The 26784-nt window shown below is 46.5% G+C and overlaps 1 protein-coding gene across 2 annotated transcripts in view; it reads right to left on the bottom strand.

Moving 5' to 3' along the window:
- NBAS (NBAS subunit of NRZ tethering complex) overlaps positions 1 to 26784 on the bottom strand; it is a 2067161-nt gene that overhangs the window by 1521192 nt on the left and 519185 nt on the right. For both annotated transcript variants that reach the window (XM_085610668.1, XM_085610669.1), the window contains exons 13-14: positions 14253 to 14316; positions 13711 to 13904 (exon numbers count right to left, since the gene is read on the bottom strand). In XM_085610668.1, coding sequence (XP_085466794.1) covers positions 13711 to 13904; positions 14253 to 14316 — 258 coding nt within the window. The remainder of the gene's footprint in view (positions 1 to 13710; positions 13905 to 14252; positions 14317 to 26784) is intronic.

Raw genomic sequence — 26784 nt, 5'->3', positions numbered from 1 at the left:
AGCCCTAGACCATGTTTTTGAAATTCTGTGGCTGTCATACATTGACGAATCTTTTAGCTTATTGCTTGACTTACCTATCATGAGAGATCCAGAAGGTAGCCTTTCTATTGAGAAGAGTGTAATAAAGGCTTCTTTTATGAGTAACAGACATGAGCGTAGAATGAGTGAAGGAACTAGAAAGCATTCAGTTAACCCCTATATATTGACTAATTTATTAAAGGGTTGTCGATCCTATTTGACCTGGGTGACCTATATACGGCATCAATTTGTATTAACCAGGTTGCGGCTCTGAACCGTCCATTATTTAGTCGCCTTCCCCAACATGAAAAAATGTCCGACAGCTCCGACTCCTAGCTACTATGATGATGTATCGATTCAAACCATACAGTACCTCATTTTATTCTGCCGTTGTTTGAAGACATGAGGAGATGTTAACTAAAACCAATTTTTCTCGCACATATTAGAGATGATAAAGCAGCTATATGCAATATATTTACACTTGAGAATCCTTTTGTATGTTTTAATACTGCACTGTATATATGGGGAGCTATACATTTGAGGAAAAATATTGTACAGTAGTGCTTTTAAATAGGGATATCCTGACTGTTTTGATATCCTTTAATGCTGCTGAATTTTTTATACTCTGTAGTTATTGATATTTTATTAATGTACTTTAATAGCCATTGTAACTGTGCCCAATAAACATTTTGAATCGAATCGACTTCTCTGTGTATAATAATTACATAAATTCGGATTTCTATTTATCTACCAAAAGTGTAATCAGGTTAATCAATTACTTGAATATGTTTTAGCTTTTCTAAACTATTAGATATGTGAATATTAATGAATATTTCTCTCCACAGTATATCATCTTACTTCGCAAGTCATCATCCAAGTTAATTCGGCCTCAGATAAATTGACAATTCACACCTGTGAAACAGGCAACCATTTCATTAACTGCTGCGATTGGCAGCCTTTGAAACAAGGTCTCAAACACCCTTAGCATCCAGAGAGTAAATCTTCACAGACACAAATAGGCGCAGGATGTCTTCCATCCCCTAGATTCAGGTACTTCAGCTAATCTAACTTGTAAAATAAGACACAATGCAAGTCACAAGAGGCAAAATACCCATAATTATCTCGTTCTAAGGGTTCTATGAGGTACTTTTGGGCTGATGATTTATCGCATGAGTTGTGTATTGTATTTTTCTATGTGACGCAAACTGAAACCTGTGGTTGTTGTTTGAGGCCTATTATATTTTCCCTTTAATACCAATTCGAGAAATAGAAAAGGTCTAGGACTTTGACCAAAGAAAACACACACTGTTCAAACCGTTATTCAAATAAAAAATTCAGAGCGAATCTCGGCCATCCTTTTTTGATAATTTCTTGCTAAATGAGCACATTTTTGCGGAACCCAAATTCTAGGCAGAGCTGGGACAGTGGGCAAGAGTGGGGTAATGAGTGCAAGGATTGTAAACATTGCCCAAGTGTCTGGTATAACCAGCAGCCCAGCTTACCATAAAATAATATAGCACCATGTAGTAGGGTCAGCCCAAATTTGGTTTTAAGACGACTCAGAAATAGCAAAATGGAATGGCAATATAGGTGCTGTATGACTCGCTTTTAAGGCAAAGGTAAGGGCTGACTGAAGCTTTAGATTTTAAATGGTTAACTTGCTTTTTGTGACATCGCCATCTTCCCTACCCAGCCCAAAGGTAATTGTATGTTGTGATGTTTCTCGTCACTAACAGTGCTAATTTCCATTGGGAGGTAGTTCTTTTCCGTCCAGACAACAATACCTTTCATTTTCTAAAATTTACCCTCAAATGTTTTTTCCTCGCACTTATCTCAGATGTTGGTGTCGTCAGCATACTGAAGCAGGGAAATAAATATTGTTCCACAGCATGTCTCTTTTTTCACTAAGGAGTACAGCGCATAATCAAAAGACATAGCAGCCCGCCATTTATTCAAGTTTTTACTTTGTGGAGTGGCAATGAATGGGCATTTGCATCCTGTATATATACGAGTGCAGAATATTAAATACCCAGTATTTCAGTTCAAACCACAGGTGTGCATTCCTTATGTTCATTTTGAAAGGGTGGAAGGCAGGCTGTTACTGCATGGATTCACAAGTGTTTATAAACCGCAGTGTGTGAAGTGGCGTGGTGGGCGGAAAAAAAAAAGAATAGAAAACGATGGACTAGAATGTTGTTGCAAGTGCTTCATTCATCAGCTGAGTAAATGACAACTATGAATACCTCAATGATACTGAAAGTGGATGCAACTCAGTCAACAACACAGTCAGACTGATTTTTTTAAAGCAAAATGAAGTCTCCAAAACAGTGCTTTCTGGCTTACACACAAAAGACTGTGGACTCAGGCGGGGTGTTTGGGGAACAGATGGCGGCCTGGCAGATACATACAGTATTACAGCAAGCCGTCTTACATGTGCTTAAAGGGCTTAGCAAGATGGGAATCCGCTATTCACGAGGATTCCCTTTCCACTTACATGCACTAAAAACAACCGCAGAAATCAGGTGGCGTCCAGCAGTGGTCCATGGACTGTTGTGAGATGCCAGCTTGTAAGTGAGTCACAGGCGGTTTATGCTACAGCCGTTCTGATTCGCTGGTATCTTACAGTGGTTGTTGCAAGGGATCGATGGCGGAGTTAAAAAAAAAAAAAAAAGAAAAGAAGTCTTACCTGCCTAACACTGGCTGCCGCCTCTCCTCTGTTCTCCCACGGTTCCTGGCTCCCGGCAGCACCAGAGCCCACAGACTCCCCTATCCAATCACAACGCTGCTGTCACCAGCATGGTAGCAGCACCGTGATTTGTGTGAGCGCAGTGGTTCGGCGCTCAGACGGAGACTGGGAGACAGTACACCTTCTCCACCCAGGCTGTTCAATACTGCCAGGTGGAGAACATGCTAAGTGCGCATGACTGTTTGGCTGGCCGTTGTTTGGTCGGTCCAAGACGGCCGGCCAAACAGTCATGCTCATTTAAGAGCCCACCACCCCTCCCCCTACTGGCTGTGATGTCAGCCCAGGCCCACCCCGTAAAAATGCTTCAGTACGGAAAAATAAAATTATAATAAAACAGATTATCATTTTATTTTTCCTTTTTGTACTGCTCAAAGAGCAGTAGGGCTGCACTCCTCCGCCTTAGCGGCGGAGCCGCCGCTGATATGTTACAAGGAACGTAAATCAGATCGCTGCAGCAATCAGTATGTGTCCTTTTCTTAGGGACACTGTCATTAACTGATGGCAGTCAATGAGAAAACTGGTAAGACTCGAGGGAGCCAAGGCAGTCTGTGCACAAGTGAGTTCCTGAGTCCGGGTGCAAAATCACCCAAAGCACGGATTTTGGCTGGAAGGATTTCACCAATATAACATGTCGGGGACATTCACCTCAGCCTATTTATTTATTCTGTGTATAAATAATATGCATCTCTGCAAATGAGGTCTGAGACATGATGTTCATAAAGCTAACTCCTCTAGTTTAAATCAGCTATTTTAAACAAAAAATACAGAATATGAGGAATTAAATTACCGACTCCACATTTCCATAAAAGCAATACAAATCCGCTTTATGCTAAGAGAGCAGTCAGGACGAGACCAGAATTAGTTGCTAAACTAAAAATAATATGTTTTGCTAATTCTGTCAAAAATAAAGGTCATGCATCCACAGAAAAATTGATTTGCTTGTTTTTGCTCTCACTTTCCAGCTGAGCAGAGAAAATCACGTGCCAAAGGCTTGAGAAAAATAATCAAGTTAATTTTGCATTAAAAACCAGTTTCAATTGCACTTTCTCAGGGAAAAGATAAAAAAATAATTCGAAAAATAATTAATGTTATGCAAGGATGCTTGCCTCTATTTGGTACATAAAGGCTCTCGGGCTGCTGCACATCAATATATTGTAACGCGTGCAAAATAACATTACTTCGTGATGTGTTACTCATGCGCCAAACTAAGAGTTGTGTGCTTCTGCTTCAGACTCTAAAATAGCAATTGAAAAAATATAAAGTATCTTTAATAGATAATAATTGATCTTTAAATCGTTAGGTTGCTCTCCTCTGGAGCACAAGTAAAAATATTTTAATCTCAAGGTTATTTTTGCAGTCTTCCTTTTTATCTTCTATTTGGCTTCTGTAATTACAGGAACTACATGGCTGCATGCAGTTAATGCAGAAAGAAAATACAAAATTACACTTGCCTGAAAAGTGGGGTTTCCAAAATGTTATTGTTACCGGTCACCACCATCTTAAATTTATTGAACTCCATTAGATGGGTACCCAGTTAAACATTCCAATATAAGGCAGAATTGCATTACCTTGTTGAATTCAAGCTCAGTACTTCGATTGAAATTGCTTTACTCCCTTCAGCTTTAAACGAACGTCGGAAAATAAGTTCTCCCACAAGAGTAGTTAGAAATAGTCTGATGTGTTTCGACCTTCATCTATGTCCTACTTCTTCTAATCAATATATGCTCTCCATTACTCGTGCCTCTTTTTCCCATTATCTGTTTCCTTGTGCTATTTTCTTGCCTCATCTCTCTTCTCATTTGATTTTGTTGAGCCACCCACACATTTAGTTCTACAAAAGCTCTTGGACTTACAGAAAGTATCAAGCACATGAACAGGGCACTGATAATGAATAAGTATCTTTTAGTCATATAGACAGCAGCCAGTGGCGGAGACCCCCCAGATGAAGAATGGAATAGAACCTGGTCTTAAGCTACAAAGGGTTCTCCCAATGACCTCTTCAAATTGATGCAATAAAAATAACTACTCACCAGAAACCAGCATAACCGCACCAAATGCATGTATCAGCACAGGATGTGTGCCCTATGCGGCATTCTATATCTGTTCCTGTCCAAAGATCCAACCATTCTTGACTCAGGTCACACCTACAGGAGATAACTTGACGGGCGTATCAGGGACATGTAATCCAGAGGCCTTCCCCCACAACCCAGTCTTACTTCCCCCGTCTTAATCCTATAGCTCTAGAAATCAAATTAGTTATCAGAATTGTTAGACTTGACCTTGCTACTTGCTACTAGTAGAAATCATAATCTCCATCACGTGTAAGCTATCACAGGCCTCACAGTATCTTGGAGGAGTGGCAAGGAGTCATCTACCGAATGTGCCACACTACTTACTATTCTTGGCAATGTAGGACCCTGAGATCAGACAATATCCTGGCCTCAATAAAGAGCAACCAAGTCAGGAGCTCAGTTGACAAACTTCTCTACATTATCTTCAGTGTTTGGTATGTCCACGCTATAACTCTTTGAGGAAGACATTATTCTAGATCTAGAAACTGATCAAGCTAATATCCCAAAAACTCTTGATAGAGTGAACGAGTTTGCGCTAATCTGGACTATAGGATCAACCACAACAAATCAGATACCTTGTTGTTCAATGCTTCTGCTGAAGATCTCCCTATTATACTTACGGAGCAGTGGGAACCTATTTAGCCTATTAGGTATCTTGGTGTCTTTGTCATCTCAAACATCCTTGATCTGTATGAATTAAAGTATCAAGGAAGGTTGGCAAAGTTAAGAGAATGTTGGAGGCTTGGAGGTTTTTGCCTTTGTCCTTCATTAACCGAGTTGCTTTCATTAAAATGGCGATCCAGCCTCTTCTGTTTTTGTAATGTACCTATTAGACTTAGCAAGAAGTTTTTTAAGGAAGTGGATAGCTTATCAGGAAGCTTATATGGAGACAACAGCACCCATGTATTGATACTGAAATCAGCTAGAGCAGGGGTTTGCTACTCTAGCTGATTGCGGTTGCTTCTCTAGATAATTTCAGTATTAATGGCAGATGGAAGACCTGGCAGTAATTAGGTCAGCTAGCATACGAAAATCCATCCATACGGTTAAGTTATGCTCAAATTTCCAACTGTCTGCCGAATTGTAATCCTGACTTTGATCCATCACTAATGAATTTTTTTGAATTATTTCATAAGCGGATTGGAGTTGGTACAAATTTTTGTGTCTGCAACTACAGCAGTCGTATATCCCAAAGAGTCTTCAAAATGTTGCATCAGCCATTGGACGTGTTATTTCTCAAAACCAGTGGGAGGACATTTCCGTTTTTGGGCATAAATTGTTTAGGGCAGCCAATTTTAAATTTTTGAATGTTTTTGCTAGATGGGCTCTTTTTTATAACTCCCAATTTTTAAATATATGCCTCCAATAACTGCTTTAAATATATCACAATGGAACAGGGGAATTGGCTACATATTTGTTTTTACTTCTCCCGCTCTGTATTTGTTTTGGCACCAGATATTCACTTTTCTATCTCAAAGAATACCTAATAGGGTGGAGCTTGGTTTATTAGGAGCACTATTTGGGGTATTGATGGATAATGAAGCTTTTATGCGATCTGAACAGAAGTTTATTTTTAAGGCTGCCTCGATTGCTAGATCACTTATTTTTTTATAGGGCCGGAAACCCTCTGAAAGTGCATTTTTTGATCAATGGCAAACCAAGGATACAACACCTAGAATATATGTATGCCAAGAGGAATAACCAATTCTTGTCGGAGTATTCATCACTATGCACAACAGGAGATAATAATATATAAGAGCATCAGGAAATAGGTATTTGTTAGTATGGAGAGGTTCTCTTCTGCAGCTGCGTCAAGCGATTTCAGTTGCACTTTATAAGCATTTTTGCACAATCTATTTTGCACTAGGTCTAATTGTTGTATGCACTTTAGAGACTATATTGTGATTATGTGGCTAAACCTTTTCCTGCATATTCAAGAAGGCTGGAACCGTGCTTCTAAACAGATTTGTGTTTTTACTGTTCTTGCTCACTTTACACTTCAATCCTGTATGATTGGTAGATTATTTATTCTTCTACTCAAGTATTCTAATGTCAGTTTTTGTTATGTCTTTTTAAAATGACACCTAGCTAACCTGCTATTTTATGAAAATACAATGCTTATTTTGTACCACCACTGGTGACTAATCTGTTAGAATACTTTCAAAGAACCACCAAATAAAAACAAATTATTGAAAATAAAATAAAAAAAATAGACAAACATCTCATAGTGGAGACAACAACAATTTTCCTATTGTAAAATAACACCCAATTAAACAGCAGCCTTCTTAACACACAGCTAAGTGCAATGCACGACCCCTGGAAGAATAAGTGCAGCACTGGGACTCAAGAGAACGCGGACTGTCACTGATTCGTAGTTAAGGTTGAGGATTTCGGAAAATGCTATGTCTCTTGTTCTACATGGTGCAAATGCAATAAAACGTGTGCATCCTAGTTGTATCCGTATTTTGATGCGTGCGGAAACACGCATTTTGGTAAATGAATACAAATAGTTTTAAAGAACCTAGAATTCTAGAAAGTTGTAGAAATATTATCTTTTTCAGCAGCGAATTATGGCAAATCAAATTAAATTGAGCTGAGCTTACTAAAACGCTCTAGAATCTTCCATTTTATATTTCTTTCCACTCCTGGCAGCCTCTGTCTAGATCTTTTCGGGCTGTGGTTTCGCTCCAAACATTCCATTTCTATTTAAATGGAATCAAAGCACTGTGGTTCTCCTGGATTGGCGTTCTCTCTGCATCAATCACTCACTCACTCAGCAGATTTGTAGAGCGCTGCTGGTCACCCGTGAGGAGATCCAGCTGCTGGAATGTGCCTCATGTCTATGTCCGATGCTCAAAATACACAGCATCCTCTAAGGGTCAATATTCAACAGAGGTTGGCTCAAAGATCTGTTCCACACTGGGCCCGCCAGGCACCCACATTAGGCAATAAGCTCTACTACTTTCCGTCATTAGGTGGGGCTGACTACAGCACCAGTATTATGGCAACTTGGGGCCGTATTACATATACAGGACCCTTTCTGTATTGCGCAACAGGGAAAGTGCGTCCTGTTATGTTGAATGCGCTGCCCCCAGGGCAGCCGCAAACAGACTCTGCACTGGGGCAGCGCATTCAAGTGAAATACAGCGAGGCTGCTTCAAAGCCGCTCCATGTTTCAATGTGCAGGCGGCAACCCACCTTGAAGGGGCTGTTTGGGGGGGGAGGGGGTGTTTAGTAAGCACACTGAAAGTGCACCACCTTTGTTGTGGTGCACTTTCAGTGCGCCTCCTAAAGGCATGTTCGCTTCTGTGACCGCTTCCATAATACGGCGGGGCGCAGAGGCATTGGGATTGCCTCATTTGCATGGGGCCACGTCCCATGCTAATGAGGTTAAGCCCTCCTGAGATAGCGTTAGTGCAACGTGGCCGCCAACGCCATCTGTATTACAGAAGGGGTAGCACAAGCATCTGCGGGCCCTTCTGTACTACCAAAGTACTGAGGGGCGCTCATGCCAAATGCTCCCCCCAGGGCACTCTGAAATACGGCCCCTGGTCATGTTGTTGCCTCTCCTTTCCTCTGTTGCCATCACCAAAGTCCAAACATGCCTCTGGTTATGCCAGGGCCCCTTTTGTTGCTGTCCACAACCGCCATGCTCCTCAACTAGAATCCACTCGAGCCTGGGGATGAGCCCAGGCCAAACCAAGCAGAACTATTTTCAGTTCCACTTTGTCTTTTTAACAGCATTCAGAGTGAACGATACATTCAAGTTTGCTTGTAAAAGGCAGAAAGTCAGTGGATTGGCACGTACACCAGACAGAACAGGGAGGGTACAGCCATGCTGAACAATCTATATGACCCATCTGTCAGATGTGATGAATCGTCATCCTCAGAGGAAAAATGTAATCCGGTCCCCCAAATGATGGGTGTTTGCCGCTAAGGGCAATCTAAAACGGCATAGAGGAAGTTGCCACAGGTAACCGGGAGTGGGAAGACTGGTGCCCCGGGTGATTACCGCATTGTCTCCCTGACCTCCATTCCCGGTCTTAAAAAAGTACGGAGGTGACTGCTGTCATGGATCGGGGTGACTAGTGCGGTCTGTACGCCTACCCCTAAACATTCAAAACTGATGTGGGATCTGCTTGGCAGGGGTCAACACTCCCACAGAGTGTGCCATAGCTCTTCTATCCTTAAAATGCTCAAGGGCAGAATTATCTTTTTTCACCAAAAAGGCATGATCCATCAAAGAGCATGTCTATGAGAGAAGCCTGCACATCTCCTGAAAATCCCATGGCAGGCATCCATGTGTGACAGAGCAGCACAACGCTGGTGCCAACCGCCCTTCCCAAACAGTGGTGTTTAGGCCAGCCTAAATCATGAACTTGGCTGCATCTTAGCCATAATGTATTGTTTGTGGCCAAAGGCACTAAGGGCTTCTGCAACCGTTGGCAAGATATCTTGCTTGCTATATCACAAGGACATGCCTATAGAAGATCAGCTAAGAAAAAACATGTTGTTTTTATCAGGCTGGCCGAAGAGAACAAGCCCTAGTCTGCTTGGACACCATATCTGGAGGAGCCGTAGGACAAGAATTAGGGTTAACCTTACTGGCAAATGCCTCCACCAGTAACTTCTCAGGCACCAGGTGCCAGCCTGTGAAGTTTGGCCACCTGCAAATTTAATGACGGACAGGACCATGGGTTGGAACAAGTGCCCATCAAAGTATCGTGAGGGCCTCGTTGAAGGAAAAGAAGGACTTAGACGTGGCAAGTCCTGGGTTTACAATTTCTGTGAGAACATTAGGCCTTGTTTTCAACAGAAACCACTTGCAAATCCAGGACCTCAGTACCCTTTGGACCACAATCTCAAATGACACACTCTTCACTAGGTGTCCCAAGTGGGAACTCCAACCCCGTAACAGGGGAGGTATCAAGCCCACTAGCCCATTTAAAGGCTGTATAGAAATTGTCATCATTATAATGAGGGGAAGAGCACCATCCTAAACCCCAACATTTATTTCCCTCTGGCAGTGTACCTTTGTTCAGAAAAATGGACAAAAGAAAAATTGAGCCTCTGGCAGCACGATCGCGGCTGTAAAAGGCATCAGTTAGGACTGTAGGACAGTCGGTTGCACTTCAGTAATTTTTGTAGCACGACTTTGGTTGGGACTGAAGTCAGTTTGGGGTAGAACATTTGACTAGTAACAGGTCTTCTTCTGAAGCAGCAATCTCTGTATCAAGGAGTGGTGGCCCAGTACAGGTATAGGCTCTGGAGCAGGCATATGTACTGGAGTCGTTACTGGACCCCGAACCGGGTCCACAGGGTCAATCGGCACTGGGAAATGCCCCACTGGCAGTACCCGACTGGAGGCCCCTGTTAATCCTTGGGGCCCGGAGGTGCACTAGAGGTAGCCGGATAAGTGCTGAAAATCTGCTGCATGGCTTCTCTGAAACTCTAGATTTGCTATGGCATTGCCAAAAGCCCATGAAACTCTAGGCATCAGGATCAGCTGAGGGAATCAGCTATGCATTTGGGTGACACCAGAGGAGACTGACTAGCATTGTGACACTCTCGGGTCTTCTCAATGGACATACAGTATTGGGATGGGGATGCGTCCTGCTTCAATTTTTTATGTTTTCTTTCTGACTTTGATTTAGACTTCAACTGCAAGGGAGACCACTCGAAAGAGCAGCCCCAAGTGTGAGAGTGAGACCAAGCTCACGCCTGTGACCTGGAGCAGGATCTAGGCAAAGGTTTTGACTTCTTTTGATGCTTGAAGACATGCCCAGGTCTACCTTGTTGTACGACTTGGAGTTGTGTCCTGAGCCCAGACACCAGAGGCACACCTCGTGTTGGTCCATGACCGACATCTGTTTGCTGCAATCACGGCTTAGCATGAAGCCTGACTTTTTTGGAAGGGACAAAGTTCCCTAGCACACTAGTTCTTGTTCTTAGAGATGGTCAACAAATATGAGATCAAAGTTCTGGATCCTGGTCGGAAGGCACAGGAACAAAGGAACTGACTTCAACGTACAGGGGTGACATTTCTATGCAGCTCTGCTACATCATTTCCAGGGTGTTACAGAGCCAGCAAGAAACTACATGGCAGCACCTAGCGGCATGCAGGGGCATTGCTGAAAAGCTTCCAGATCCAGTCTGATGGCTGGGAACAACCTAAAGGTGAGGAATGTACGATTGGGAGCATCCATCAGAAAGAAAAGGAAGATAACCAATCTAGAGAGTGGCATAACTTTCCTCAGAAAAAGGTCTACATAGCCCTATATGTAACGTAAATGTGCATGGTGTCCAAACTAGTACAGAAACGAAAACATTCTGGCATCCTCCTTAAAACTGTACTGACCAATATTATGTTGTCAACCTAAAAATGTTTTCTTTTCCAGAAATCTTAGTGGTCATTAATAGTCTTGGAGAACAACTGCACTCATTTGTTTGCTTTTTCATTACATAAGTATTGAATTTGAAATTCTGCATATTTAAGGTGTACCTCTGATTATATGGCAGGGATACAAAATTAGATGTATGTTTGAGGAGTCCTGCCTTGCACTGTGGTCCCAAACTGGTCACGTTTTGCCACTATTTTTCTTGTTGTAAAGGCATGGTGTTATACTGTAACTTCCTAACCAAAGCCTTATTGTAGTTGACGATTCTCTGACTTCGCTCTGACTTCCTTGTTACCTGTTTCTTTAAAGCCAGACCATGGCAACTGCTGAGCAGCCTACATCTAGACTACAGACAGCCGGGGAAGGGGGTTGGATAAAGGGTTTATCTAAATCTGTAAGCAATGATCACTCCTCTTGGCCTTCCTTCTCTTCTAAAGGGTCTGCCATGTAAGAAGGTAGAATGGGATAGGCTGGGTAGTTCACAGCATCTTTTAAGCAAGATTCCCCTCCATCCTTTAGAGATGAAGCTGTGGACTGAAAGGTGGAGGATGAATGCAGAGGAACTTATAGAAATTATCATCTTATGCTTCTGCGAGCAGGATAGATCGACCACTGGTCACCTAAAAACAAAGGCGATTCAACATAGATAATGCCTTGTGTGCTTTCGAACTGGTCAAAGGCAGTGAAAGCTTGCTCACGGCGTAAGTGCTAGGTTACCTTATCTCTGGACGCAATCAGGCACATTTTCACTTCCCCTCATCCCTAACCTCCATCTCCCTTCACAAATGAAATGGCATGAGACATGCAATTCGAAAAACAACCCTGTGAACACATAAAACCCAAAATGCCTACTTATTACATAACTTAATAATACAAGATAAAGTAATGGATAGGATAAAAATGCCAAACATCCCACTTAAAAATAGAAGCAGCTCCAGCACTAAATAGACCACAAATTAGATGCACAAATATTTGTAAATACATTTTTAAAAAATAGCCATCATCTCATTTGCACCAGTTGACACGCCCCTTTGTTGGAACACCTGGATACCACTCCCTCTCTTCCATGTGCATTTCCATGTTGTCCTTTCTTGATACCAGGACTCGATACCTTCAGCAATCTTCACGGCTCTCCACTGCAGCCAGACTGCTGATGATTCATAGCGCTCACAGAGTGTATGTTCAGTAACCCACTATGGGTTATACACTCAAATGCTAAAGTGATGCTGAACACTACTGGTTGGCTCTGTCCCTCGTCCCACCACCCATGCATGCAAATCAATCAATCAATCAATCATAGCATTTGTAAAGCGCACTACATACCCGTGAGGGTCTCAAGGCGGTGGGGGGGGGGGGGGGGAGAGGGGTGAGGGGGGGAGGTAGGGGTGGAATGCTGCTACTGATTAAAGAGCCAGGTCTTGAGGAGTCTTCTGAAGGTCAGTAGGTCTTGGGTCTGCCTTGGGTGGATGGGGAGGGTGTTCCAGGTCTTGGCGGCGAGGTGGGAGAATGATCTGCCACCGGAGGTCGTTCTTCAGATGCGGGGGACTGTGGCGAGTTCGGCAGAGCGAAGCTGGCGGGTGGGAGTGTAGAAGCGGAGTCTGCTGTTGAGGTACCCTAGGTTGCGTGCGTTGTCGGGTGCTGGAGCTGTTCTCAGTGCGGTCGGCCACCAGGAGTTGTTCCATGCCGAGGGGGTGGATCCGAGGATGAGGACCTCCTTCTTGTCCGAGTTCAGCTTCAGTCAGCTGTTCCTCATCCATCCGGTGACGGCCTTCATTCCTTCGTGAAGGTTGGTTTTGGCGGTGTGGGGGTCCTTGGTGAGGGAGAGGATCAGCTGGGTGTCATTGGCGTAGGAGATGATGATTTTGAGGTCGTGAAATGAGGCTTCTCAGGCCTGGACCAGTCCAATCACAGATCCCACAAATTCTGACGACCCGCCCTCCAACTCAAACTCGTTCTGCTTCCAGAAACGCTTTAGTGAACAAGGAAATGCAGTGGCACCACTAGAACCCCCCCCCCCCCCGACTAATCTTTTGATAGAAATGCGTTCCGAGAAGAGTGCATTTAGGTCCTCATTACCAATAATTGGAAAACACGTCTTTCTTCAATGCACGTTTTGTAAAATCAACACTTCTAACAAAATATTGAAAAAGTGCCACAACACTCGAGCGTAAGCTCTTAGATTTCGCAAATCTATTTCCAAAAGTAACATTCATTTTAATCTGTGAAGTTACAGTTTTAGAGTGAAAGGTAAACAGAGCAAACTAAAGTTATATTAGGAAATAGATATGGATAGTGTGAAAACACTCCCCAGGCTTTTCATTCACATTTCCCGGTTTTGGAGATAAATCACACTTTTTAGATTAACTGAACATTAATTAAAATAAAAACAATATTGCTTCCACATTGCAACAAAAAGTGTAAATTTGACTGCACATCAACTATAAATAGACTAAATGCATTGGTAAAATGTGATTACCTCCAAGCTCAGAAATCCACCATCGTGGGCAGCAGTAACCTGTGGGGCGGGCTCGAACCATTCACAGGACTTTCCCAGCAAGTTCTTCAGGGATTTCACCGAAGAAACGGTTAAAGCACCGGAGCAGCGCGCCAGGATTACAGCATTATCTGCCCACCAGTTCACGTCAATGAGTGGATACAAGGATTCCTTTTCTGTGGAGACACAGGTAGAACGCGTTAAACCTAGTGAAAGAAATAAAATATATAGCATCCTTAAAGGAATGCTGGGAGCTAGGCCCCGACCGGAATACACCTGTTGAGTGGCAATAACGATCATTACAGGCCCGCTGAGGGAGGCTTCCTGTGGGTGCAAGCTACCTGTCTAACCAGTGTGTACTGGTGTCCCGGTGGGAAGCAAAAACCTTCTCCTTTCACTAGGGGCGCTCCTCTGCTCCCTACACAGAAGCTGTTGTTACGGAGAAGGCGGCCTAGGTTCTACGCCTTATTATTCTAGTATTATCCTTACACGCCAAAAATGTAAATTGACCTTAGAGCACGTACCTTTCATTTTCTTTCTTTTTTCGATTGAGGTTCTCCAATTTGGGTTGATCTCATCAAATTTTGGCTATTGAAAGTGAACAAAAATTAGATATCAAATTGTGGTTATAGAAAGTGAAAAAAAGTATACAATTTCATAACAGTTGACATAGTGGACAATGATTACATCTGCATACAGCAGGGTTGTCCAACAAATACGTAAACAATTCCCATTCCATACAGTCACAAAGTCTTTTTTTCAGTGGATATTCTGAAATCCTGTGCTCTGGCACTTGTGGCCGTCATTTGGAAGCCCTCCGCATTCATCCCACTGTCTTAGCCAACAGTGCTTCCTCGGAGGCACATCTATAATAGCAGCACAGATGTCTGGGTGATATTGCTAGGTGTCCTTCCAAACCGCTAATTCTTTTCAACCTGTGACAGTGGCATAGAAAGAAAAGCGGTGTATAATGGCTCTTTCACCAGCACACAAGCTAAAACAACCCAAGAGGGCCATAGAGCATGGTTAAAATAAAAGTCTGCCACAAAGACTCATAAATATGAAAGCGAATGTAACCCATGGGACACTTTCAGAGCAGATCCCACATCACGCTCTTCACAGCCCCTTTATGGAAACAATCACAAGTCATACCTGAGCAATGATGACAAGAAAAGGGGCCATTTATTCGCAGTGTAATTAACATACCGACTAAAGTGTAAATAGGTTTCATATAACTACCAGGACACAATAGGACAGTAACAGTGGCATCTATTCGGATTACCAACTGTTCGAAATGTAAAATAACATTTTCTAAACAAACAGTGAAGGTTCAGTTGTTTTAAATTCCATTTGGAGAGGTAGCAGCATTTCCTGGCAGATACCCTCACCTCTGGAAGCGTCTGGCCAGTCAAAATACAACCGGGGAAAAAAACGGGGCAGTTGTTGCCTACACACCAGCTACTCTGGTGAAGTCTCAAGTTTCCAGGTCAAGCACCATAAAAGTATGGGGTTTTGTGCCTGGTTCCTTATACCAATCGAGCTAAAACAGATCTGACAGCGATGTGTAGCTATCAATGGTGCAGAGGGTGCAGTGGCACCAGGGCTGTGAGGTGCCCACTTCTCCTCATTTATCAGCTGTGCTTTTTTATCTATCAAGCTAGGGGGCTGGGTCCAATTTCCTTGGCTGCATTAGGTTCGAGCGAGGGCCCTATTTACACCACTGCTGACATATACAGAAAAATGTTTAGCAGGAAAAAACAGTTACTGTGACTTGCTTACTGGGATAACAAGAAGCATTTAAATAGAATTTAACCAGAAAAAACTTGCTAATTGAAGATTTCTAGCTCTTTGGTGGCAATCGGAGACAACAAAGTGCATCAAACGTGCATGCCGTTTTACTTTCATTTTGATCTGATAGGACAGAGAACTGAAGAGGTGTTAACATCATCATAAAAACATACAAATCAGTTGAGGAGCCCTAATGCCCATGTGTCATTTATGGCTCTCTAGACTACCAAGGAAAACAAGCATTGGCAAAGAAAACAGTTCTATCTTACATTGTAAGACTTGACAAAAATATTAAATGCGTGTAACAGTGAAAAACATAAGAAATAAAGATTCCTTTCTGGATGCAATTCATCTAAGATAAATATTTTCATGTGTAATAATCCAGAGTACTTTTCAGATGTAAAATACTCCCTCAGGTGAAACTGATACACCAAACAACCAATAGCATGTGGTAAGACACAATTACTGCTCTTGGGGAGGGACAGAGCTTACACTATGTATATTTTAAAGAACTGTTAGCAATAGGACTGTGACTACTGGGCCTTCAAGTCAGAACTAAAACGCTTTATACACTACTCCAAAGTCAGCTGGTGGTAGAGTGGGCGGGAATCGTAGATTCCCCTGCGTTGCAACTGACCAGAAGGAGGAAGTGGCATAACAGATGCTTCTTAAAAGATCACAAAAGACCTGAGGATAAGTGATTGGTAACGCTCCAGTGTAGCTACTCGTCACCTCCCCCATGCTCCTAAGTCTGTGCAGATCTCTGGCAGGCAGGAATTGACTCACTGCGGCGGCAGCAGCTCTCTCAGAGCCTAAGTTAGCGTAGTGCTTGCCTTAAACTCAACCTTAGCTCAGAAGGGAAGGAGAGGCCAAGAGCACTTGCTGCTGTTGAGGGCTTGGAGTAAGGCAATCTATCTGCGATGGCTATATATTCAGTAGAATTAGGAGATAAGTACAAGCATTCTTGTTTGACCCCTTTTCATACTCACTGTCCTTGTACTCACTGTCCTGGTGATGATGTAAAGATGAGGAGGATCTTTGGCATGGTGCTGGAGTCGAACGCCTTGGGGGTTCCCTCCTAAAGAGGGACTAGCTATTGAAGGAATAAAGATTGCCCTTGGAAAGAATAGTGGATTTAGATATCTCCCTGTGTAGGTCATAAAGGTTTTGGCTTGCTACCATAAATACAACATAATGCACAGTGTGCATTGTGGATGCTTGCACATGGGTCGGGTATGGCCTTACTATACTCCCTAGCCCTGCGACTTGCTCACAATCCCATGTCACCCCCAGCTCTGGAGCAGGGAGTGGTTACATCATTACACCGGTGTGAGTTCTTGCGGATGGGACATCAGTTTCCCTGGGTACAATTCGTTACAATCAAATGCTAAACACCTGGAAAAGCTCACTCTCTCCCTGGACATGATCACATATGTATGCCTTAACCGGTCTGCTAGAATAGCATTTCTGACTTTATAAAATGTGTGGAAACAGCGGAGATATCCTGGCCTACCCTCTAAATGATAATGGAAATGTGGCCATGTGCAAGATATCCCCAAAAACACAAGCTTGTACTGCTGTGCACAGGTTAACTTAATTTCTTCAAACAACAGTCTTAAGCTTTTACACTTCAGGTTCCTCAAGTGATTGTACTATCCTCCTGAACTGGTGTGTAAATTTGACACAACTGCAAGTGTGGAGTGCCAAAGATGGCAAATCAAAACAGTGGACTTCCTACACTTGGCCTGGCAATGCCCTGTAGTATACAGCTTCTGGCTTGAAGTAGAAGTCAAGTTGACCGATAACTTGGGCCACCCTATGCAATTAACCCTCTTAATGGTCCTTCTGGGACACACGGCGGACTCTAGCAGGCCGGAATATAGGCTTGCTCTCTGCTGCTCTTGTTGGCTAAACGAGAGTCGCTATGGCTTAGCTAAGAGGTGCTCCCCACCTAAAACATGATTATTTTAGTAGACTCTGACGTGCAGTATGTTTAACAGAAATATGGAGTATTGTCTGAATGCAAATGTTGATTTTAAGAGTATAATTAACAAAATGATAAAGTTTAAAAAAAAAATCTGTTAAAAAAAAGTCTTCCAGGGGGCGTGGCTTAACGCCGTCTGAAGGTGGCCGCGGAATAGAATAGCTCCGGGGACGAGGTAGACTCCCCTCACCATCCGCACATTATCCGGGACAAAATCCGACCTTGAAGGCGACCAGCAACGACCGGAATCGCCGGTGCGCCGATCGGTCTGCTTCCTGAGTGCCTGCGCCGCCTAGGACGCCAGAGGGACTGGGTGCGGCGGTGCAGCCTATCGGAAGAACTGAAGCCGAAGACTGCCCTGAATCATAGACCCGGCGAGAGGCGGGCGGCCCTTGGAGGCGGGGGTGTGCCCGGCAGTGGCATTAACGTCGGCGGGGGACGGTGGGGCGCAGGCAGAGCTTGCGCTCGACAGTGGCGGCTCTGCCCCCCTCCCCCCCTGGGAGGCAGTATAAAGACGCGGCTGAGGGAGAAACGCCCGCGGCGCTGGATCCTGCAAGTCTGGTGAGGAGGTGAGCCCTGAGAAGCGCAGACTAGGGGATGGTCGTGTGACCTGCTGCTGCGGTGCCCCACGGTGTGAGAGGACAGATCGGTGAGTGAGGGCAGATCGGGGGTTGAATCGGACCCCGGCCCCGGGTGGACTCTGAAACTGAAAGAGGCAGGGTGTGGGAGAAAAGAGTGAGGACACCCACCTACGGCAGAACGGGGTCCGGTAGACATAGCGGGAAACCCGGCCCCCGCCTCCCCCCGGACCCCATCACTACGGGCCATTTTCTAAGGGCCCCGGCCTGGGCACCGTGGACCTTGCTTAGAGACACCGGGGACACTAAGGGCGACCCTGGGGGTCAAATAGAGCTACAGTCGCCACGACTTGGGGACCCGGTGTTGGCCTCGGTGTGTGCTGGCTGAATTGGCGCGCGGAGCGTGCCGCGGCTCAGGCCGGAGAACCCTGGTTCCACCGCGCCTAATCAATACGGACGGAGTCTTGGCTGTAGGGGCGCCCGGAGTGGCTAACGGGGGTCACCAGATCGGGTGGAGTGCCCCACCCCCCCCCCACGTGGACAGCATTTTCTAAAGTAAATCGATAACTTTGAACACCGGACCTCACCCCCATATAGAAACTTACACGGCGGGAAAACCGACAGGCCGCGTGTGGAGGTAAGCCCCAACGGCTGGCGGCGGCGATTACCGGCTGGCGCAGAGTAATCCAGGCATAAATGGGGGGCAGGGGCCAACGCAGAGCCGCCCAGGGCAAGCTGGACAAGTACGCCTATGCGAAAGACTCAGAGGACCGCAGAGAGGTGCCAGATAGAGCCCCGGAGGCAGAAAAGACTGCAAAAGTGACATTGGAAGACATAATGGCCACTCTGGCCGATGTAAAGTCAACTGTGGGCACCATCTCCACAGATGTCTCCTTCCTACGAGCCGACTTCCAAAAAATGTCTGCTAGAGTCACGGAGGTGGAACAGGTAACGAAAACCCTGGTAGGTGACACGGCCACGTTAATTAAAAAAGTTAGCCTCCTTGAGACTGAAAACAAGCTAATGGCGGCGAAGTTGGATGACCAGGAGGGGCGTTCCCGTCGCAACAATGTCCGCCTTACGGGTGTACCCGAAAACGAAGGGGGCCCGGCCATGGACCTTTATGTCGAGGAACTGATAAAAACAAGACTCCAGCCAAAGGGCTTTTCGGCCTATTTCTCAGTGGAAAGGGCACACAGGGTGCCGGGCGGCAGGCCTAAAACTGGAGCACCTCCTAGACCAATCCTGGCCCGGTTATTCAATTTCCGCGACCGGGATGCAATACTGCAAGCAGCAAGAGTGGCCCCACCACTTCGCATCCAGAACTCGGTGCTCTCCTTCTTCCCGGACTACACGGCGGCAGTCGCCAAGCGCCGTAGGAGCTTCCTAGAGGTTAAAAAAGAGCTTCGGCGCAGAGAAATTCCCTACTCCATGCTATATCCGGCAAAACTGCGTGTGGTTGCGGAGGGAAAGACCTGGTTTTTTGACACTCCGGACGAGGCCCATGAGTGGCTCGAGGGATGGCGACGAAGGGACGGATCTGGACGATCTGGGAGATGCCAGCAACTGCGGATGATGGAGAGGCATCCCAAGGAGAGTAGTCAGGAACAGGACGAAGACAGCGCACCTGGCCCGGAGGCTAAAGACTGATCATAAGGGTCAATGAACTGATTGACACAACTGACCTTCCGGGAGGTCCCCAAGGGCTAACACTAAGGGTCACGGCGAGGCTCAGTCGGGCGGCCCCAGTTTGCTGGGACTGCCTTTGACAGCCGGGGGATGGGCCTGGGCCGGTGGCCGGGGGCCTAGCTAAGAAGCGGCGGCGAACCTCAAATGAACAGTATACTTCAAGGAGGGGGGAGACTGCGATGTTCCCCGGATTTCTCACCCTCGAACCGCAAGTACGGTTATAGGGATTGGGTACGAAGCGCTCTGCAATGTTGGGGTGGCGGGTAGTTTTAAATCTGCTGAGCAGGGAGGCAGGGAGGGAGGTGGAGGGAAGGGACTTGTTGTTCTGGTTACGAGTTTTGTTGTTAGTATGCACCACACAGGCACAAGTAGGCAACACTTTCCAAGACACAGGGTGGCAGCGGCACGGTCCACGTAAGCTTCATACCCTCCATACACACAATATCAGCAATGGCGGCGCCAGATTCACGGACCTCTGAGCGAGAGCACGTCCCCAGCACACAGATGGCCACCTTGTCGCTGGTGACGTGGAACGTGCATGGACTGGGGGACAAAATTAAAAGAGGGTTAGTCCTACAATATCTTAAACGCTGCTCCCTGGCGGTGGTCATGTTACAGGAGACGCACCTCACTGGTACCGCTTGTCGGGCAATGGACAGGTGCGGGTTCAGGATGGCAGTCCACTCGGAATTCACAACTGGCTCCAGAGGAGTGGGCATTTTAGTGCGAAATCAGTCACCACTCATCATACACAGAACGGCGACGGACGGGGTGGTCGCTTTGCAGCTACTGTTGGTCAGTGGGAAGGGCACCCTATCAATATAGTGTCAGTTTACATTCCCCTGGCATTACATGCAGTCACACTCCCGGCACTCAGCGAGTTCCTTCTTGACCTTCCGACAGGAGAGTTACTAATACGGGGGGACTTCAATGCCACGATAGATGGGACATTAGACAGACACTCTGCGAGGGAGCAAACTCGGGGGGTATCGCAGCTGGGGAGCTTTCTGGATGCATTGGGGTTGGCGGACGTATGGCGGTACCGCCACCCCATGGCGCGTCAATTCACTTTTCACTCTGGTGTGCATAACAGCTTATCCAGAATAGACTACTTTCTGGCATCCCCAGATAGTTTGAAGAAGGTGGACAAGATTGAAATTAGACCTCGGGGCATATCGGACCACTCCCCAGTCCTTTTAACTCATACCTATTGTCAAAAGGGACGGCAGCGAATTTTCCCCATACTCCCAGGATACCTGGAGGTCCCCAAGATCCTGAAAACTATGGTCATTACAACGCGCCATTTCTTCCAAGAAAATGTCACGTCGGTCCAATCCCCGATCCACCTGTGGGAAGCATACAAGACAGTGCTGAGGGGGCAGGCCATTGCCGCTATCATGGGACATAGGCGTGAACGGGAGCAAGAGCTCACTACCATTGAATTAGAATTGCAGAAAGCCGACACCCAGCACTCGCACAACCCAACTCCGGCCACAGCCCGGCACTTGCAGCTACAACAAATGCGGCATAAGGAATATCTCGCAGAAAGGACTCGTCTCCGACTCACGGCCACGAGACACAAGGTATAGGAGACCGGCGATAAAGCCGGAAAGCTCCTGGCATGGCTCGATAAACGGGAGCGAGACCGAAAGTGGATAGCGCAGCTTAACACAAGGGATAACCTAACAGTGACTGATCCGCGCGCTATAGTGCAAATGTTAGCGCAGAACTTTCGACAGGTTTACACATCACTCTCCGAGATGTCCGTGGAAGAGGCGTTGACCTATATAAAAGATATAGCAATGCCCAAGCTAACACCAGAGGCGGCCCTTACACTAGAGGCTGACCTTACCACTGATGAGTTGCAGGTGGCAATCGATAACCTGCAATCTGGAAAAGCGTTAGGGCCAAATGGTATACCCGCGGAGCTTTATAAAAGGCTGGCGGGGAAGGTGGCCCCGCATCTGCTCAATATGTACCGCGATTGCTTGCAAATGGGTGAGCTCCCGCCGGATCAGCGTTTGGCCATGGTGGTGGTGATCCCAAAGCCCGGGAAGCCCCTGGAGGACTGCACCTCCTACCGCCCCATTTCCCTAATCAACGCAGAGGCCAAAATTCTTGCAAAGCTCCTCGCGATCAGGCTGACCCCGCACCTCACAACCTTAATTCACCCGGACCAGTCCGGCTTTATGCCCAATAGAAATACGGCACTGAACCTGAGGCGCCTGCACGGAGTGATAGCCCGCATACCATATCTTCAAGAGCCAGCCGTTCTTTTATCGCTGGACGCCCGTATGGCGTTTGATATGGTGGAGTGGCCTTTCTTGTTCACGGTGCTGACGCACTTGGGCTTTGGCCCAAATTTCTGCGCATGGGTGCGTCTCTTGTACACAAAACCACTGGCGCACGTGACTGCGAATGGTCACATATCCCATGACTTGCCGCTGTCCCGGGGCACGCGTCAGGTCTGCCCCCTGTCACCGTTATTATTTGCCCTTGTCCTGGAGCAGTTAGCGGCATGGCTCAGATGGGAGCCAATGATCCGGGGTCTTAGGTGGGTGGACAGCTGGGAAGACCGCATCTCATTGTACGCGGACGATGTCCTATTGTATTTGACTTCACCCAGGCGATCCATTCTAGTGCTACTGAATATATGTGACCAGTTCGGTCGAGCGTTTGGATATACAATAAACTGATCCAAGTCGGTACTCTTTGTGCTTCGGGGGCCCACCACCACAACTCCCAAGGGACTGCCCTCTGCAGATCACTGGTGACGCCTTTAAGTATCTGGGTGTGTATGTCACGGCTGATCCGGGTGACTTTCTAAAAAGAAATCTATTGCCCCCCCTGGAGCGCTTAGGGATGCAACTCACTGGGTGTGAGAAGTAGGCCTGGTATATGATGCTCACTAGTTAAAGTGATCACCTTGTACCATGCCAAGCAACCCTTATGGTGTGGTTGTAAGTCAACCTTTTCGGACTAGCTGCCCTAGTGGTAGCGTAGGCTAAGCAGTCTTTGAGGCTAAACTCGTGAAGCGTGTTAAGCCAGCTGTTTTACCAAATGCAACCCCCTTTTATACCAATGAAAGGACACCACACAGATATATATTCAAAATATATATGTATTTATTTCTCAAAGTAACCCCTAGTCTCTTTATGAGCACAGGAGCACAAATCGTCAAACAAGATTACAGTAGAATACACAGAAGTTGCACTTTATAGCTTGAGAGCCTCTAGAGGCATGAGAAGCATTAGAGTCACCTGAGCGATTCCTTTGCCTCCCAAGCCCCTGGTTAAGTCCACTGGGGAGATCCAATGGGATGATCCCATTGTCAGTCCCCAATAGCCTTAGTTTAGCTGGGCCAAGTATAACACTTGGCACTGGGCTAGTTCTCCCTTCATCCTCACTACTTTCTGTATCCTCACCACTTTCCTCCTCTGTAGTATGATTCTCATCTAAGGGATGGCTATTGGAAAGGGGTACTTCAGTAGCATCTTCAGAAGGGGGGCCTCCTGTTCCTGTCCCTAAGGGGCCTAACTGGGAGGCTTTCCTGAGAGCTTTCTGATCTTCATCAGCCTGTAAAAGCTCTCTGAGTTCAGCAGAAGTAGGATTCTTGGGCTGTTTAAGGCCCCTGATATTTGCCAACTGCCTGAGCTCATTTTGATTAAGGGTAGCAAAGATGGATGGTGCCCTCTGGGGGTCACTCTCAACAGAGATGGGTACAGTGGACCCCTCTGCCCCAGCCATTGCTCTTAAGTGTGGGTGGATGTGTTGCAATCTACCTACACTTGGGTTTACCTACTAAACCTATCTAGTAGTTGTAGTCAGGGTGTGCTACTCCCTTTGCTCTACAACAACTAAGTTCAGTAGAACTTAAGTATATCTAATCTTGTTTTATATGTACCTACAGGTACCTATGTGATCTTTCAATTGGTAACCAAGAGATTACAATGGTAAAACACAGCAAGCTCAAATCCAACCGCTGCTCACCAATGTGAGAAGTTGGCCTGGTATATGATGCTGACTAGTTAAAGTGATCACCTTGTACCATGCCAAGCAACCCTTATGGTGTGGTTGTAAGTCAACCTTTTCGGACTAGCTGCCCTAGTGGTAGCGTAGGCTAAGCAGTCTTTGAGGCTAAACTCGTGAAGCGTGTTAAGCCAGCTGTTTTACCAAATGCAACCCCCTTTTATACCAATGAAAGGACACCACACAGATATATATTCAAAATATATATGTATTTATTTCTCAAAGTAACCCCTTGTCTCTTTATGAGCACAGGAGCACAAATCGTCAAACAAGATTACAGTAGAATACACAGAAGTTGCACTTTATATGGATAGGCCCTGGTGGCCGCTCAAACCATCTACTAAAATAGTGGTATAAGTACCACGAACAGAAAAGGGAAAAGGCCTAGGGCCTCTAGAATCGCTGGGCCTACAAGGAGCTAACTTCAGTTAGTGACCAGGAGGTCCACGGGTTGCGTGTGCAGAGCAAATAGTCACACGCGTGCTCCCATAGGTTTTCAATGGGTGCGTAAAAAGTACAAAGTTACTGCAAAAAGGATCTTCCGGATGGACTATGAACTCAAGATTGGAAACACAGACACTAGAGATGATTCTCTACACTTGGGCACCGGAGTGCCAGCTTTACCTCACCCACAGGAAGCGGGTGCATAGGCCTCGAAGTGCGTCGGGTTTCTTCTATCTGTTCAGTGGAGCCTGTGGACAAAGATGCTGCAGGCGGTCGGTCCGGGAGAGATGCGGTGGATCCAAGAGTGGATCGGTGTTGTAGAAGACCTGTAAGCAGAGGGGACAGTGTTCACAGTCACTAGCCAGTGACCGGCGTGGCACCAGGTGGGTACCAGGCAATGTCGGGTGCAAACAGGAAGAAAGGTGTAGCTTGTCTCTGCAGCCACGTGGTCCCTGGAGGTCGACGACGTCCAGGAGTCGGTTCACGAGCTGTCCCACGCAGGCTCTCGCTGTCGGCGGTGTCGGCGACTTGATCGAAGCAAACAAGCCTTGGCAAAAGCAATTGTTGTGGAGAACAAGATAAGCTGATTGTTCTGACCAGCAAGGTCAGAGGGACTGCTCCTTTGGAGGGGAGCAAGGGCCAGTCTGGAGCAACCAGACCAGCGGTGTAGTTCTTGAAGTTCGTCGCCAAAATGGCCACTAGCCAGCGGGCCAGCAACCGGTTAGGCGCGTCGAGTGGCAAAATGCAGAAGGGCCCCACGCAGATCGTGGAGATGCTGGAGGGCTCACCTTTGGTGCAGATGCTGCTCGAGGGTTGGGCTTCTCAGATCCTAAAGCACAACTTGGAGGGAGCCTCGGTTGTTGCGCTTGCAGCTTGTCGTCGTCGTTCCAAGATGGCTGGCTCCACGTGTCTCGGTGCCTCCACGGGTCTCCTCTTTTCAGGGACTGTGGATCGGGCGGTGAGAGGTCTGGAGGTCCAGGTCTTGTCAGTCTCTGGGCTCGGGCTCCGGCGGGAGGCGGCGGCAAAGCAGACGTTGATTCGCTGGATGGTGCTTGCGTTAGCAAGGTGGTCACTCCCTGACCACAGGGGAGATTTCCTTCAGTCTTCTGTGCAGCAGAATGTCGAAGTTCCCGTCTTCTTCTTAGTTTCAAGTTGATTCCAGGATGTCTGAAGTCTTAGGACACAGCTCCTACCTTTAAGCGGATTCTAGGGGCCGGACTACCTGCTAGGTCCCTCCCTATGGGTGGGACCAGGAAGGGGGGTGGTTACACCCCCAATCCTTTGTCCAGCTCGCCCCAGGCCCGGGACTGGTGTGCCCCAGGACCGGATTGAACTGGCATATGCACCGAGGCTCCTTGTGAGCCACAGGCATGTCTGGTTTCTTTCAGCCCTACCTGACCAATACACAAAATCCTGTCTGGGGTGGTGCACGCACCTCCCCTGGCAGGAAACCCTTTGTCCACACCTCCCAAGCTGGAAGGACTCCCAGCAGCAGGAGGGCAGACTTGTGTCTGTGGTGGCAGCATCCATTTTGTGGAGCTGAGGCTATGTCTGATTTTACCCGGGTTTCAGGTACTGTACATGTCGTGTCCCTCTAGAAGGGTGGAATGCTAACCCCGTCGCCAGAATTGGCGAGGGGTTAGTATTCCAATTCGTATGACACCTTACTCGACATGTTTTGATAAAGCCAAACCAAAGATAGCATTTAACCGCGAGGTTCATAATGCACTTAAGAGTATATGGTATGACGATATCTGGAAACAGTAGAAGGAAGTTGTTCCGACCACTTCAGACAGGCTCAGCTCATGCCAGAACACCATCTCACATGGAACCAAGCACTCTGCCTTCAGGATTGTTAAGGCCTGCCATAGGAGTGACTTATAGGTTAACATGTGTCCCATTTAAGGTTAGGTATAGGTATACTACACCTAAGTAAGAGGTGGTTACACCAACTTATCCCAGCTGAGTGATCAGCCAGTTGTGTCAAATTTGTTAGGCCAAGCCTGGGGTGGCATAATACATGCTGCAGCCCCTGGCAGGCCTTAGATACACCAATGCCCTGGGTACCTAGTGTACACTGGTACAGGGGCTCACAGGGTGATCCAACCAATTGGGTATGTACCTAGGGTACATGGAGTCCATTTTAAAGAGAGAACAGCTAGGCTGAGATCCTGAATGGCAGGATCTCAGGCCAACTAAGTCGAAAAACCAGCTAGACACTAGGCAAAAAATTTGGGGGTAACCATAGTCAGATATCCACCTTCCTACACTGGGGTACATTGCCTTTGACACTGCTAGGGAAGACGGCGCTATTTAAAATGATGGCACTGCCTCGGTTCCTGTACGCCCTGGAAAATACACCTTACCCCGTGCCAGCTGATTATTTCAAAAAGATAGCGACCCAGGTCTCCGGACTGTTATGGGGGAACAAACCGGCACGCATAGCGCAGCGCAAACTGACTAAAGGGTGGTACGATGGCGGCATTGCACTCCCGACATAAAACTATATTATTGGGCGGCCCAATTGAAAGTAATCAACCAATG

Source organism: Triturus cristatus, chromosome 6 (assembly GCF_964204655.1).
Source record: "Triturus cristatus chromosome 6, aTriCri1.1, whole genome shotgun sequence".
In the NCBI taxonomy this organism is placed as follows: domain Eukaryota; kingdom Metazoa; phylum Chordata; class Amphibia; order Caudata; family Salamandridae; genus Triturus; species Triturus cristatus.
Note: the sequence above shows the minus strand (reverse complement) of the source record. Positions and strands in the feature narration are given on the sequence as shown.